The sequence below is a fragment of the Mytilus galloprovincialis genome, chromosome 2 (assembly GCF_965363235.1).
Source record: "Mytilus galloprovincialis chromosome 2, xbMytGall1.hap1.1, whole genome shotgun sequence".
In the NCBI taxonomy this organism is placed as follows: domain Eukaryota; kingdom Metazoa; phylum Mollusca; class Bivalvia; order Mytilida; family Mytilidae; genus Mytilus; species Mytilus galloprovincialis.
This window is the reverse complement of record NC_134839.1, coordinates 34,078,435-34,093,955: the sequence shown is the minus strand read 5'-3', so window position 1 is coordinate 34,093,955 and position 15,521 is coordinate 34,078,435. Positions and strand designations below refer to the sequence as shown.

At 30.9% G+C, this 15,521-nt stretch overlaps 1 protein-coding gene across 2 annotated transcripts in view; it reads left to right on the top strand.

Moving 5' to 3' along the window:
* The window catches only part of LOC143063436 (discoidin domain-containing receptor 2-like), an 82,721-nt gene that overhangs the window by 53,769 nt on the left and 13,431 nt on the right, over positions 1–15,521 (top strand). For both annotated transcript variants that reach the window (XM_076235589.1, XM_076235590.1), the window contains 2 exons: positions 8,927–9,032; positions 14,755–14,896. In XM_076235589.1, the coding sequence (XP_076091704.1) occupies positions 8,927–9,032; positions 14,755–14,896 (248 nt within the window). The remainder of the gene's footprint in view (positions 1–8,926; positions 9,033–14,754; positions 14,897–15,521) is intronic.

Below are 15,521 nucleotides of genomic sequence, written 5' to 3'. Positions count from 1 at the left end.
TTATTAAAGGGAGATAATCTTGATTGATATGACTGCCAATGTTTTGACATTTTCAATTTCATTATTTGATATGCAGTACATGTGATACATATTGTCTGTAAGCTGTGTGAAATAAAAATATGGATAGACAAATCAAATCGGTAATGTGTTTGGATTGGGAATAGGGAATAATATACGATATATATATATATTGGTCTTTATAACTTTACATAGGTGTAAGAAAAGGATTCCTTTTATTAAGATAATTGATCTTTTCTAAAGTATTGTTAGAGACTCAATTTGGAAAATAATTTGGAAATTGCACATGTCTAGCTGAAATGTTTGTAACCTTTGTACTTACTTTAGGACAAGGAGTTCAGATGAGAATTAAGGCCATTTAAAGTTAATTTGTAGGTTTTTATATACTCAATTTCTAGGATTCTAATCCGTCACTGTGTGGATGAGAATTTATAAAAAATGTTTTATTTAGCTTATGTTTCATTTGTATAATTTGTGAGAGAGAAAAAATGTATGGGAAAGATTATTAGGACCTAAATTTCTTATACTACAGTGCAAACTAAAATATTGGAACTTTTAGCTTAAAAGAATAATAGTATGTAACTTTTCCATCATTGGAAATGACTTGAGAAATTTTGACATTTCTACAATTCCAGTCATTAGATTATTTTCATAATATAGAGGAAATGTTTTGTCATTCCGTGACAAGTAATATAATGTAGGTAGGGATTAACTTTGTGACTGGATGTGTGGTTTTCACACCATTCCTGTCATTACGGCCACCTGTTACCTAGCACATTATCCAATCATAAAGGACTAGTATCCAATTGTATAAAATAATGTTTCAAATTTTTGATAATCTGTGGTTTTCTTCTTATTTGAAGTTGTTACTTTAATATGCAAATACAGATATAAACTGAATATGAGTAAATTTGTGGAAAAATTTGTGTGGTGAATCAGCGGAAATATTTAATGACCAATGAGGTCAGGCTGTGTAACATGTTCATGCCGTTGCATTGATTAATTTCCATGTCTTATCACCTCCCATTTAACACAAGATAGATAAATAAATTCCTTCAATCTATTTTACAAATTTAATCAGTTTTCTAACACCTTGGTGAAAATTCTTTGAAGGTGTTTAGATACATCAGACAGATCAAATTCCATACTTGACTTTGGCGAGATTAATCTTAAATTACAAACTTCCTAATTTGCATAATTTGAAGATATAAACATGTTTGCCTAATTAACTCTTAGTACTGGTAATTAATGTTTGATTTAAGGTTAAGAGTAAAGTGAAAAATCCTTTGAAATATATAATTAACAAATATTGGGAAATTGACCCAGAATATGTTAAAGGATTATAAGTAATTGATCTCCTAAAACTTAGTTTAAAGTAAAATGCCAAGGAGAAAGCAGTTTTCTTTTAGTTACATTATATATCAAACGTAAGACATTTTAAGAAATGAAATCTTTGCTTGGACATGTCTAAGTAGCTAGACTGGTTGTCATTAGAGTGAAAGAATATACACTTTGCATCATATTTCATGAACGCAACTTGACCCAAAATCTTTTGTTTTGTACAGATTCTTGGTGGCTTTCGTAATCAAATCTTTTCTTTGATACAGATTCTTGGGGGCTTTTGTAACCCAAGTGTATTGTTTTGTACAGATTCTTGGTTGCTCTCGTAACTTATTATTTTGTTACTTGGTGGCTTTTACCTGTTTATACCTCTTTCTTGTTCATGGAATGACTTAAACGGCAGACCTTAATTAAATTTATGACCCAGTTGCAAAACTCAGACTGAAGTCTCCCATATCAAAAGTTCCCTATTGTCATTAACTTGCACAAATTAGAAATTGATATTACTTAGCACTTGAAGTTAATCTTTTGGAAAAGATGTACTGTGAAAATTTTCTTGCATAAATATAATTTTTGAAATGTGGAATAGGGGAGGAAATCAATTACATTACATAATATTCTAACTAAGGTTGTTGGGTGCTGCCTACTTAACCCAATATTAACTCATAATAAATTATATATCTTGTTAATTTTATATCCAAGCACCAAGTTTATATCTTATTAAAGACATGCGAGAGAGCAGAAGACATGTTTTTTTAATCCAATGTATATATCTTACTAAAGATATTGAGAAAGGAAAGGAGACAGTTTGGTGTTTAATAACTGATATTCTTAACGTCCCTGGAGAGTATGAGGGAAGAACAAACAGAAGAAGTTAGAGTCAATAAAGACAACATACCAAAGTCAGACTTTCTGTCAATGTTAAGTAAAGCAGGCAGGAGATTGGAGACAAAATTTGTCAGTCTTACTGTGAATACAGACAAACATTAATTTGTATTTGTTTGACAATGGAGCAGACGCCACTGCTTGTTTTACATGTGATATTGCACTATATGCCATCGGTACTCCTCTATGGTGCCATGGGATTGTATGTTAATGAACTTAACAGTTCTAGGGATGTTTTGACATACACAGTTTGTAATTGATAAAATAATATTGTTTACATTTCCTATAATACTATAAATAACTTCACACAAAGTGAAAGAATTTGTAAACTTTGGACCAATTTAACATTGATATTCATCAGTAATTATGCCAAGGTTTTACTTATTTAAGGAACCTTTTGGGCCTTCCCATTATATTAAGAGGAGCCTTATCTACATAATTTTCCGTTGGTAGTAGGCTACTCCAAGCAACACTAGTTGCAATTAAGAATTAGTAAATATTGACGAAGGAGTATATTAGATAGGCATATCGTGGCGATAAGTAAATGTAACTTTTCACATAGGATTGTTAAAAATTTGAAATTCAAGTATTAAAATGTCATAAACTTTGGTCTTTTAAAATTGTTAGGACATTCGAAAACAAAATAAATTCTGAGTTATAACTACAAAAAATTAAATGTAACCAAAAAAGGAAGATTCCTATAAATATTTTTTTGGGTAATTTGATAAGAGGGCATAATTTTTGTCTAGAATTTAAAAAGAAAACAAAAACAAAAAATAATGCATATTGATGTATTGTTAAGTGTTATTTTAGTATTTATTTGTGTTATTTAGTAGTAATACAATTGTTTGGATTTTATACTTATGAATATCTTATTATCCTTTAAAATGTACAAATTTTATTTATAAATAAGTTTAAAAAAATTAGACATTTTAATTCCATATGTCTGAAATGCCCCTCTAAATATAACTTTAAAATGACAAATAATTTGATATTTTAATGCAAGAGTAAAAAATTAAACAGTTACGAGAAAAAAGGAAAGAATAGAAACGAGACATGCACTCCTACTAATTTTGAGAAGATATCGATAAGTCCTTTGATCTTCAGCCCTTCACTAATGAAGAAATAGCATACACTTCTTAGTTGTTTCCCATTAATCAGTTGTAAAAATAAAATGACAAGTACTGAGATTGAATCATTTTTACAATGTCAACTGTTTTGTTCTAAATGTTTGTGTGGTAATATGATGTTACATTTTAGAAACAGTCGCTTTTGTGTAAACTACCGGTATTTCAGAAGAGAGAGAAATTGTAGCGGAAATATTTCGAACAAATACGTTCTTTAGTTTGCTAGACAGGTATCGGATTTAATCCAGAAATAATTACTATGTAGCTTCATGGTCGTTTTAGGTTTTGTAATGTCAATTTAAGATGCATATCATGTTAAGAGTATTTGAGATGTAACAATTGAACACCCACTGTGAAAAATTGCTGTCTTGCTCGAAAAACTTGTCATTATTGAAATTGTGAGTGGAAACATTCATCATCATTCAATCCAACGATTCATCAATTTAGATCGAGGGACAATTTAGATCGAGGGACGACAAATGGAAATATCTAACCCTCTAGCAAAGGCTCGTCCAAAAAGAACGTATTATTTTATATTAAATACATTAGGCGATTACAGTTTCTTGATGCAATCTGTCCATGCTTTTGGCAAAACTCATTGGTCATAAACGAGACTGCTCAAAGAAATTAGTTGTCAAATTTGTTTTGTATCAGTATTTTTTATTCTATTGATGTGTAAAGTTATTTTTCATTATTTCATTGTGCTTTTAGAGGTTGAATTTTTGTTGATCTCATTTAGTAAGGGCCTTAAAAATGCGTCTGATAAATTGTTGTTTATATAGGGGGAGTTTAAATAACCGAAATAGTAATACAAAATGTAACAGAAAATGAAAAAAATAATAATGTTTTTATGTTTCCAGTCGAAGAAAGATATATAAGGTTTAAAAGAAAGATTATTTTTTTTTTTAGGATTATAATTTTTGAATTATTAAAATGCTGCCAAATCAGCTAGAAATGGCAAACTCCTATTACATTTACCCTTGAAATATATGTTTTTCTCAATTTTATTATAGTTAACACTTTATAGTGTATAATCTTATTACATCATCACCGAGAGAACCAGCTGTGACATGTCCAAGTACAATGTAGGTCAATACTCTATCATTGTAAAACTGTCCAGTGGTCAAGATGACCAGTGGTGATGTATTGGTTATCGGTTATCATTGACCACACCTGATCTAACACATGTAAGTGTGGACAGTGACCTAACATTATATAATGACCAGTGTAATGGTCACCCTTTAATCACTGGACATTTGTAGTTTGACCATAGACATGTTTTTTGTACACCCTAAAGGTGGTAAATAGCCTGAAGGTCCTGACTATAATGATATAATGTTGTCTAGTGTATTAGGTGAGGTGTGATGATCCATTAGGTTTAACTGTGTAATGTGATCCTCAATAACATCTGTTCCTTTTGGAAGGCATAATGTATTTTATGGAGTTGAGTATTGGAGTGAACTATTGGCAGGGAAATTTTGGAGAGAAATTTTCAAGTGAAATAGAACACAAATAAAATACATTATGCCTTTGGGACCAATACTTCATACCATAGCTTGGAATTGAAAAGATTTTTATTCCTCTAAATAGAATAGGTATTGAATATAAGTTACGTAACAAGGGGAAAAATCGTAATTTTTATGAAGAAATGCTCATTAAAACCCGAAGGGTTAAACAACAAATTCATAAACATTCACAATGGAACCATTGGTAAATTACATTGCAGCACATTTTAAGGAATACAAATGGTTTGAAAAATTGCACATACTGGTAGTGTTTCCTGAAAAATATAAGCACCATTCTTAACCAGAAAGCAGAACATGCATTCTTATCTTTAAAGGACTGCTTGCTTTTATTGTTTCTACCTGCACCTGACACATGTATATTTTATTTATTTCAACACAGGGTGAATATCGATAAGTTTTCTTATGTAAAAAAAATTCGAAGAGCACATGTAAACTTTTGCTGATAAAAATTTCAGATATATATAAACTATGTAAGTGACTGTCAAAACAAACTGACCATCTGACCATTGAACTGTAAGCACTAAATATAGTTGTGTATTGGCTGTAGCAATTACAGAATACACAATCAATATATATGATCATTATTTAAGTGCTAAGCTCTGGCCATCTGCTAAGCTCCCATGGTGAAAATGTCATTAGAAGCATGACCAGTGGTCAGTTAATAATCAGGTGATTAACAACCTGGGATAAGTTATCAATAATTTACAATCTATTATAGACCTGTAGAGGATATCACGGTTTGATTTATGATTCATATACAGAATCTAAGGGAGATCACCCCAGTGGTTCTATGGTCAAAACAAATTGCTAATCTCTAATTTTAATGGTTATTGTCTGGGGTTGATTTTAGCAAAATTTTAGAGGAAATGGATTTGGTTTGGTCTCTAATAATATGATAGTTGATTCATTGGCAAAGATATCACTTATTATTGCATAGCAATATAATATTTCCCACAGAACGTAACCAAAAGTTAGCGTGCAATAAATTCTAATATTGCACTAGTGCAATAAATCTTCAAAATTCATGACGTCATCAACGACAAAATCTTAGTTTAAACCAATTTTTACTCTCAAATATTATATTGCTATACAATAAAAGGGTTATTGCATGAATATTTGGGAATATTGTCCCTCGTAGAACATATATTGCACTCGCAAGCTCGTGCAATATAAAATTCTACTCGGGACAATATTCCCCAATATTCATGCAATAACCCTATATTATTATTTTGATATCGTGATTTGCTTTAGAGCTCATGTCTCCATTTGATATTTAGAATTTATATTCTTACAGTAAACCAACAGCTATGTTCTTATTCAATGTTGTTACTCAGCATAACATAGTAAAACTTGCTACTCTAAGTCATTAAAATAAGGACAGAAGAGTCAATTGTTTTTAGTGTGAGTCAGAATAGTGAAACTGATATCTCAACTTTTACCTTCCAGTTATTGGGGGGAGGGGGGAGGGGCAGAATGGACAGAGTTTTAATGTGACCAGAACTTGTTCATGTGATTAATGTTAACTCTAAGTTTTGTTCATTCCTTTATTCCTTTGCTTTATGAATGAAAGTGACATAGGTTACTGAATGCATTTGACTGGTGATTTCCTGGTGAATGTTAAAGCCATACAGATGGAGAGGTTACGACTTGTTTGGGCCTCTCTAATGTCTGACTGGTGATTTCCTGGTAAATGTTAAAGCCATACAGATGGAAAGGTTACGACTTGTTCTGCCCCTCTCTAATGTCAGTGACTGGTGATTTCCTTATGAATGTTAAAGCCATACAGATGGAGAGGTTATGACTTGTTCTGTCACCTTTCTCACACAATTACCAACAGCTGCTTTATATTATTGTCCAAATTATAACAGGAAACACTGTGACTAGCTATATACATAGCTGTTCCATGTTATAGAGATACGATTTGGCAGTTTGACCTGGCTTTCTGAAACAAATGGTATTTTTGTTGATTCCTCCTACAATAAAACAATGAAACAATGATCGTTGGTTATAATTAGTGGTTGTTTACTGAGACAATCTGACGGGATGTGTAATAAACTTCACATATTACACAGATCTTTCTTCTCTCTTATCTAACTTCATCATGAAAGACATTACAAAGAGCTGAGTCAGGGGAGATAATCCACTGTTTTTGCATACCCCATTGAAAGACGAGTTGATCTGATAAATTATCAACAAAAAAATATTGGAAGAAAAAATTCTTTCTATTTGAATTGATGTTTTCAAATATGCAAACAAGTTTAAAGGATGCAAATATAGAAGGGATAATGGGTGCTTAAAAGTGAGGGGCATTGTTTAGGATTCAGCCCTCATTGAGACATTTAATTAGGTATAAAAAGTGCAAATTTTGGAGGAAATGAAATTGAGGGGGTATGTAAACTTAAGTGAGAAAGAAGGACAGCCGTGTTTATAATCTAAAAAAGGAACCAAATGAAAAATAAAGACCATTTAAGTTAAAACCTCTACCAGTTTTGTGTTTCATTCATAAAACTATTGATGTTTTATATACATGTATTAGAATTTTTTAGAAATCTTAACTGCATTCAAATATTTCAAATTCTTCCAAGTGTATTTAACTGACAACCTCATTCAGTTGACTGAAAATGAAACCAGTGAGATATTTTGCTTGTAAAAAAGAAATGAAATGAAAACGAAATGTATTCGGTTGAATACATTAAAATAAGTGTAAGCTTTCAAAAGGAGAAGCTGTGGAAATTGTGGTTTATTGTGCAGACTACCAGTTTTTTTTGTATTCTCTAACTGTTTTATAGCCTGAGGAAGCTATTAGGCGCCATAAGAGGTTTAATAATCACTCATCAGCGTAGATATAAAAGGATGAATGTACATTATTTTGATAAATGTACTTTAACTATTTTTATATTTTAATTGAATATATTAAACAAATCCCTTTAAAAATCAACAGAAAAAAAATGGTATAAAACATATCAGTGACCATGTTTTTCAATGTTTATTTATTGATAAATGTAAAGATTAGTAACTACTTAAGATGTTATCATCCTTTTAATTGGCTAATCAGTAGTGGCATCAGTAAAGTCACAGGTGATTGGTCACTTTGAATAGTAGCAGAGCATTTGGAGCTGTCAATATTTATGATTGGGTGGTCAAAATTGTGACAAGGTATTTCTAAGCCAAGGGGCAAAATATAAATGGTGACATTATCAACAGATAATGTAGCTTATTAATTATAGACTTGAGAAGAAGTGTGCCAGAAATGGCCATTTATTGATAGAACACACAGTTTGTGAAGACAGCCTTTCCATCACAATGATGAAAGATTTTCTTCACTCAGATAGGCATGCTATTAGTTATAATATTAAATAGCTTCATAAACTCCCAGTTTTATATTGACTGGTTGATATAGTTGATAAATGTCCACTTGTTTATTTTGTACAAGTATATCTATTATGCAGACAGTATGCCTGTCTCCTGTTCTCTTTATGTAGCATTATATATTTATAGACAACTTAAGTATATTTTAAAACAAGCAAATAAAAATCCTTGTTTAAAAGTTTCACTTACACATTTCTTCTTATATTTTGATAGTTTTGTAATGCTCATAAAAAACATTTTGGATAAACATCAATTATACAGCAACTCAACATAAAACTATAGACATAATTAGCTTATCGTATTTAATGCCAATCCCATTGAAATTATATTACACAATAAAGATTAAAAATTAAGTTTAACAAGTTTATTCCGATAACCATTGTGAATACAATGGTATATTTAAAACAATAACAAGTCACCCTCTGTCACAACATTGAAACACTTCCCACCTGGGTGACCCGACCCCCCTTAATTATAATAGAAAAAAATATATGGATATGTTCCTCTGCTCTTGTTCCTCACAAATAGTGTTTAGCTCATTTTGAGTTTAGACCAAAATAACTCTTGCATTGTTAATTGATGTTGTCTTTTGTATATGTAACCTATCAATTCTTTTATTGTATATTACTTGTTTAATAATTGATATTTTCTTTTTTTCAGCTTCGTGTGAAGGTTCCCTGGGTATGGAGAATTTTAAGATACCAGATTCTGCCATAACGGCCAGTTCTTCCTATGAAGATCAGTCAGTTGGTCCAAAAAGTGCTAGGTAAGCTAAGTATAGATAATTAATAAATAGTCAGGCTGTTCAAGAAAATACAATGGCCACCAACACAAGTCTTCTCTGAAGTAGACTAATTTTCATTTGTTTGTTTTTAACCAGTTAAATAAATGTGCAAAGCCATGCCTATCTAGGCCATCAGTGGAATCTCCTAAAGGTAAATTCAAAATGACTATTTTAGCCAATACTGTTAGCCAATCAAAATAAAATAATATGATGAAACATACATTTAATGTAATTATTGTGCGACTTTGTTTAAGGCTTTGTGGACTATTGTGTAATGCGTTATGGACCTCTCAGACTGGTGTGTAATGTTTTATGGACTTTGTGGACTCATGTCTTGTTGACTTTGTGGGCTCATGTGTAATGTTTTGTAGTGTTTTTATGAAAACATTTTAACTTTTTATACAAGTTTGAATTTTGTGAAATTTAGAGGGACATTTTCTTTGGAAAAAGTAGCTCCAAGTGTAATGCGCTTGAAATTATTAGTATTTGATCAAACAAAAAAATGCATGACTTAAATTATCAGTTTCCTAACTTCCCTTAAGCTAAGTGTCTATCCATGATTTATCAAGATGATTTTTTCAGGACATGAGTTTTTATCCAAATCTGTTACTTTATTATCAGCAGTTTCTAATAAATCAGTAGAAATTGTTTAAGACTCCAAATGATTTATTTTCTTTGTGGGAATAAGATGAGTAATTTATACTGTTCAGTTATGTAATTCTTCGGTAAGTTTTTAAATATAACACAGAAAAGTGTAGGGAAATGTCTAGCTTTGATGTTTCTGTTTTAGAGGTGATAGCTATTAGAAAAGAGAGTTTTATGTCTGCATGTATTAACGGTATTACAAGTTGGAGCTGTTTTTCTAAGAGGAGTACTTAGTTTCTGCAGGGTTATGGCTATTTTAGTGTAAAGATACTTGGTTTATGCATAAGTTTGGCCATTCTAATACAAAGTTGTATCAAAATATGATATTTCTAAGGAGTGTAGGTACAATAAAAACCAATATCTAGCCCCTGAACTTTCAAAAATAGAATATTGCTTCAGTTTTTGCTTAAAAAACAAAACATTGTTTTAATCATCTTACAATTAGAATAATGTAAACTGGACTAAAATATAGAACTTTTTGTTAAAAATTGATGACTTCATGGCCTTGACAATGAGGCAATTATGACTGCCTCATATTGATTGCAGAAAAAAATGATAAAATATGATTATAAACTCTAAGTGAACATCTGAAAGTTTTTATTTAGATTTTGGAATTCAACAGATCAAAAAAGTGGTAAATAATAAATTACAGACTTGTATGAATTGTTTCCTTCAAATTCCAAGACTCTCATATTGAAAGTACGTTTTTTTGTACAAATGTATCATGAACTTTATAAGGAAATTTGTTATTCTTGTTTATAAATAACTGTGGAAAAACTAAAAATTATATTAGGGAAAAAATTTGTCAAACCTTGCACATAAAAGAGTTACTAGAATCTAGCAATTTTTTTTCTTGTAACAAAGCGTATTAATTGATTTTAATTTGATAGTAAATCAATTCTTATTTTATATTCCTTACTTGTCTGTGTTAGAGAATTATCATCGATTTTTAGCTCCGTTTCCGCACATGGAATCTGTTAATATTGAAAATCATGTGACATTTGATTGGAGATCTAAGAGATGTACCTGATAAAACTCTATGGCTAAACAAAAATTTGTCATCAATTAATTGATATACAAGTCATCACAATAAATACAAGTTTCCAGGGAATTGTCAAGGGGCAGCGAACTCCGTATTGACTTTCTGACTTCTGACATAGGAGAACAAAACATACTGTATTTATCTATCATATTATATAACAACTGATGAGTGATTAATAGTTTCATATTAAAACTCCTGTAGCATTAAAATAAGGTTTAATTCACTTATACAGCAGACCTGTCTTACTGGCCATTTTCAGAGTCTTAAAGCATTCTAAGTAAAATTTAATGCCTCTAAAAACTTTTAAATTTCAGTGTGGGAATTTAAGGGCAACAAGGGAGTGCTTATGTGTAGAGAAATATGGTAATCTCTCTAAGAAATGTAGACATAATCATCTGTGCAGAGAATTTTCCATGTAATTTCCATAATGCACTTTAAAGTTGCTCAGAACAGTTCCTGGTTTTCAGAGTTTAATTACAGTAAATTGCTTCTGAAGCTCCAGGTTAGAGATAAAATTGTGAATTTAGAATTATATTTTATTCTCAGAGAGTAAAAGTGTTAATACTGATGCAAGAATAATTGCAGTAAATTGCATTTATATCTGTGGGTTGGGGTTTGAGATATAGACTATATTCCAAGAGTTGGTATATTGTTTTCTTGAGGCAACAATAAAGTTATATCACAAATGTGAGACAATGTATTCCAAGAGTCAGTATAGTGTTGTCTGAAGGCAAGATAAAATGTTTTATATGGAATATGGGAGAAAAATGAAAATGGCTGATTGTTTATTCATATGTATTACTTAATCATTATTATGCCTACTGTCTAGGAAACATTCCAAGGTAGAAGTGGTTATAAGATAAAAACAACTCATTCAGGAAATTGTTTCTATGGCGAATATAAACAATAATATCTAAGTTAGAATTCCATTACTTAACTATTATAGCATGTTGTTTACATTAAGGCTGCATAAAACATTAAACTTGTCATTTCAAAAATAATACATTTAAAAAGAAGGAAAATAAACAGAGAAGAAAGAAAGCTATTTGTCGATTGATGGGCCAAATAAAAATATATGTGTGGTTCCAGTAACCCTACCTTCCCTACTTTTTCGACTTAAAAATAGCCTACCCTAAAGATTTTATCGTCATTTTTTTTTTATTAAGCTCTGTTAAAGTCAGAATGATGCTCCCATAGACTCAATGTAAAGAAAAAACCCATAAAATAAAAAAAAATCCCTACCTACCTACCCTAACTTTGTTTCAGGTGTAACTGGAACCACACATACTTTTTTATTTGGCCTTTATGTCCAGTGGCAAATAGTTTATGCAGATTTTAATTAAGACATTTAAACCAATAAATGAAATAAGAAAGTTCCTCAAACTTGACAATTTAGTTACGGAGGATAGGTTTCTCTGCAATTATAAAACAAAATAACATGTGAGCCTGATTTTATATTCTTGAATGAATACATACATATGTTTAGCATTAGATTAAGAAAAAACAACTAAGGAAATCTGTTCCATGCTGATTTATTGGACACCTGCTCAAAATTCAAAAGTTAGCTATCGCAAGACTCCAATACTGCAAGTTTTATTAACAACTACATTGTCCTGTACAAAAAAATATATAAAAAACTTGATCAGTGAATAGACAAGATTTCTACTACACATGTTGATGGCATGATTATACCATACCTACCACATGGCCCTGTTTTGATTGTCAAATGATGGAGGTAATTGTCCAATTTAATACCTGTTTACTATTTTATTGGGTTATATAGAACACTATGTCTCCTTTACCTACCTATCTTATTTCAGATTTTTAGTTTTATTCAATCATTGGTAACTTAAAATTAACACTTTACAGGCAGCAGAAATGTGTTTTGTTTCATTTTCATTGAAACCTTCAAAGTTCAACGCGCACAGCCTTGATGAAAAAGTTACTAAGAAAATATACATCAATGAATTTAGAAGAAAAACATGATGGAAAGAAAAACATCTCCGCCAAAGTTAACTTCTCATTTGTTTAGGGAACTGTCATTGAGTTCTTAGATACTGAGCGATTGCAACACCAAAAAACAAGATTTTTTGCAATTCTCTGCACATCTTTTACCAGAATACTTAACAGACAAAAACTTTAGCAAGATAAAGTAATTAGGTTCTGACAATTTGTATCAAGAAAGCCATAATTCTAAAAATAAACTTCAGGAAATAGCTGTTTGTCAGTATTATGCTATCGTTGTTCTGGTACCTGAAAAAAGGGTGAAGTTGAATGTTTTATGTGGAATGTTTGTAAAACTGAGGTTTTAACAAGAAAACAGATTTTTCTTTGTAGGAAAGTTAAAAAGTTGAATTGGTTATATTCTAACTCTTGAAGTTTGGATTAAAAAAAGTGCATAGATTTAAAGAGTTTTTAAGTAAATTGAAATGTTGAAGACGTAAAAAGTGGACTAAGCATCTAATCTATTATACAAAAAACTGGACTCATTATTTAGACTATTTTGACTAAATATCTTATTTTGTATTTTTATTTGATAATTTCTCAATAAAATAATTTATTACATACATCTAATCCATTATTTGGTTTATGGAAAATTTGTTATCTTTTGAAGGAATAAATTAATACATTTAAGGAATGACTGTAATATTTTTTCTGTCTATGAAGAAATAACATAAAAAATTTGGTGCACACTGAATAACGCGCGTAGCGGGTTATTTAACAGTGTGCACCACATTTTTTATGTTATTTCGAATAGACAGAAAAAATATTACAGTCATTTCTTATAATTTAATTCTAAATTCCGTTTTAAACCGTAGAAAACCATGAAAAAACGTTGATGACGTCACGGTCACATGACTAAATTATGTCTATGGGCTCATAACAAAATAACGTCAGCAAATCAGAAGACGCGTTACATCCAAAATTAAATTATTCACGAATAGAATACATTATATTTTGTTTTCAATTGCATTATCATTTTAAAATAATTTCTTAAATGCTCATGTAAACAAAAACAAACTAAGACCTCATACAATAGTTTAGATTTTGTGTTCCTCTTTACCCCAAATTGATGAAATAATTCAAGAAAAACAACCCATCTACAGTATTAAAAAAAAAAGAATTTTCCTGATAAAAAACTACATGCTCTACATGACATGGGCCATAATGATTTGCAGTCTTTATGACTAGACAGAACACATTGTAATTACTACATGTTGTCTATGTAGATAGAGGAACCAGATTCTCATACCAGACCATTATAGTTCTGCTTGGATTTATTTTACATCAGTGTACCAATTTCTAATACATTTAACTATGATGCAAGGAAGTTTTCAACACAATTTTCTTCAACATAAATTTTGATTCCATGATCACAGAATTTTCATACCAGTCTCATCCTAACATTCAACCCATCTCAGAAATGCATTAAAGTTTATGCTGATGTTGCCCTTCTCTGTAAAATTTGTTCCAAATAAGGTTGGAATGTTTCTGCTAGGTCAAAGTTAATAAGGTTGGAATGTGTCTGCAAGGTCAAAGTTAATACTTTTATGTACAAGGAATTGGGAATAACAGTTTGTGAGATTTGTTCACAGGGCATTGGGTGTCTGTTGAGATTTAAAAAAAAAAGTTAAATGTAGAAGTGTAGTTCCAAAAGATTTATCATTTATTGTTGAAAATTAATGAGTATTACTGGTAACTTAAGGACCAGATGTATTGAGTAATGAGTATTACTGGTAACTTAAGGACCAGATGTATTGAGTAATGAGTATTACTGGTAACTTAAGGACCAGATGTATTGAGTAATGAGTATTACTGGTAACTTAAGGACCAGGCCTTGAAGGCATAAAACTTTGCTCAGTGCTCGGAGCACAAAAATCATACTCGAAACATTAAATCCAGTGATTTGATTGGTTGATTTTCGAGTCTGAGTACAAAAATCATGCTCGAAAGTGTTATGACCGTGAGGCCTGATGTATTGAGTAACTTTTGAGTAACAGTGATGTTTATTTACAGAATAAGACAGGAGTTGTATGGAGGAGCCTGGTGTCCTAAACAGATGATCACCAAGGAATCTTATGAGTATTTACAGGTTGATCTTGGTCAGTTAACAGTCATTACAAAGGTCGAAGTTCAAGGACGCTTTGGAAATGGACAGGTATTAAACTTAAGAAAAGTAAAAAATGAACATTCAATTCAATAATATATAACTATCATTTGGTTTGTGTTCAACTTACATATGTATGTTAATGTTGAAAATGACTGACCCATATTTTTATGCCCCATTTATGGGCATTATGTTTTCTGGTCTGTGCGTCCGTTCGTCCGTCTGTTCGTTCGTCCGTTCGTTCGTCCGTTCGTCCGTCTGTCCCGCTTCAGGTTAAAGTTTTTGGTCGAGGTAGTTTTTGATGAAGTTGGAGTCTAATCAACTTGAAACTTAGTATATATGTTCTGTATGATATGATCTTTCTAATTTAAATGCCAAATTAGAGTTTTGACCCCAATTTTACGGTTCACTGATAGAAAATGATAGTGCAAATTTCAGGTTAAAGTTTTTGGCTTCAGGTTAAAGTTTTTGGTCAAGGTAGTTTTTGATGAAGTTGAAGTCCAATCAACTTGAAACTTAGTATACATGTGCCCTATGATATGATCTTTCTAATTTAAATGCCAAATTAGAGTTTTGACCCCAATTTTACGGTTCACTGAACATAGAAAATGATAGTGCAAATTTCAGGTTAAAGTTTTTGGCTTCAGGTTAAAGTTTTTGGTCAAGGTAGTTTTTG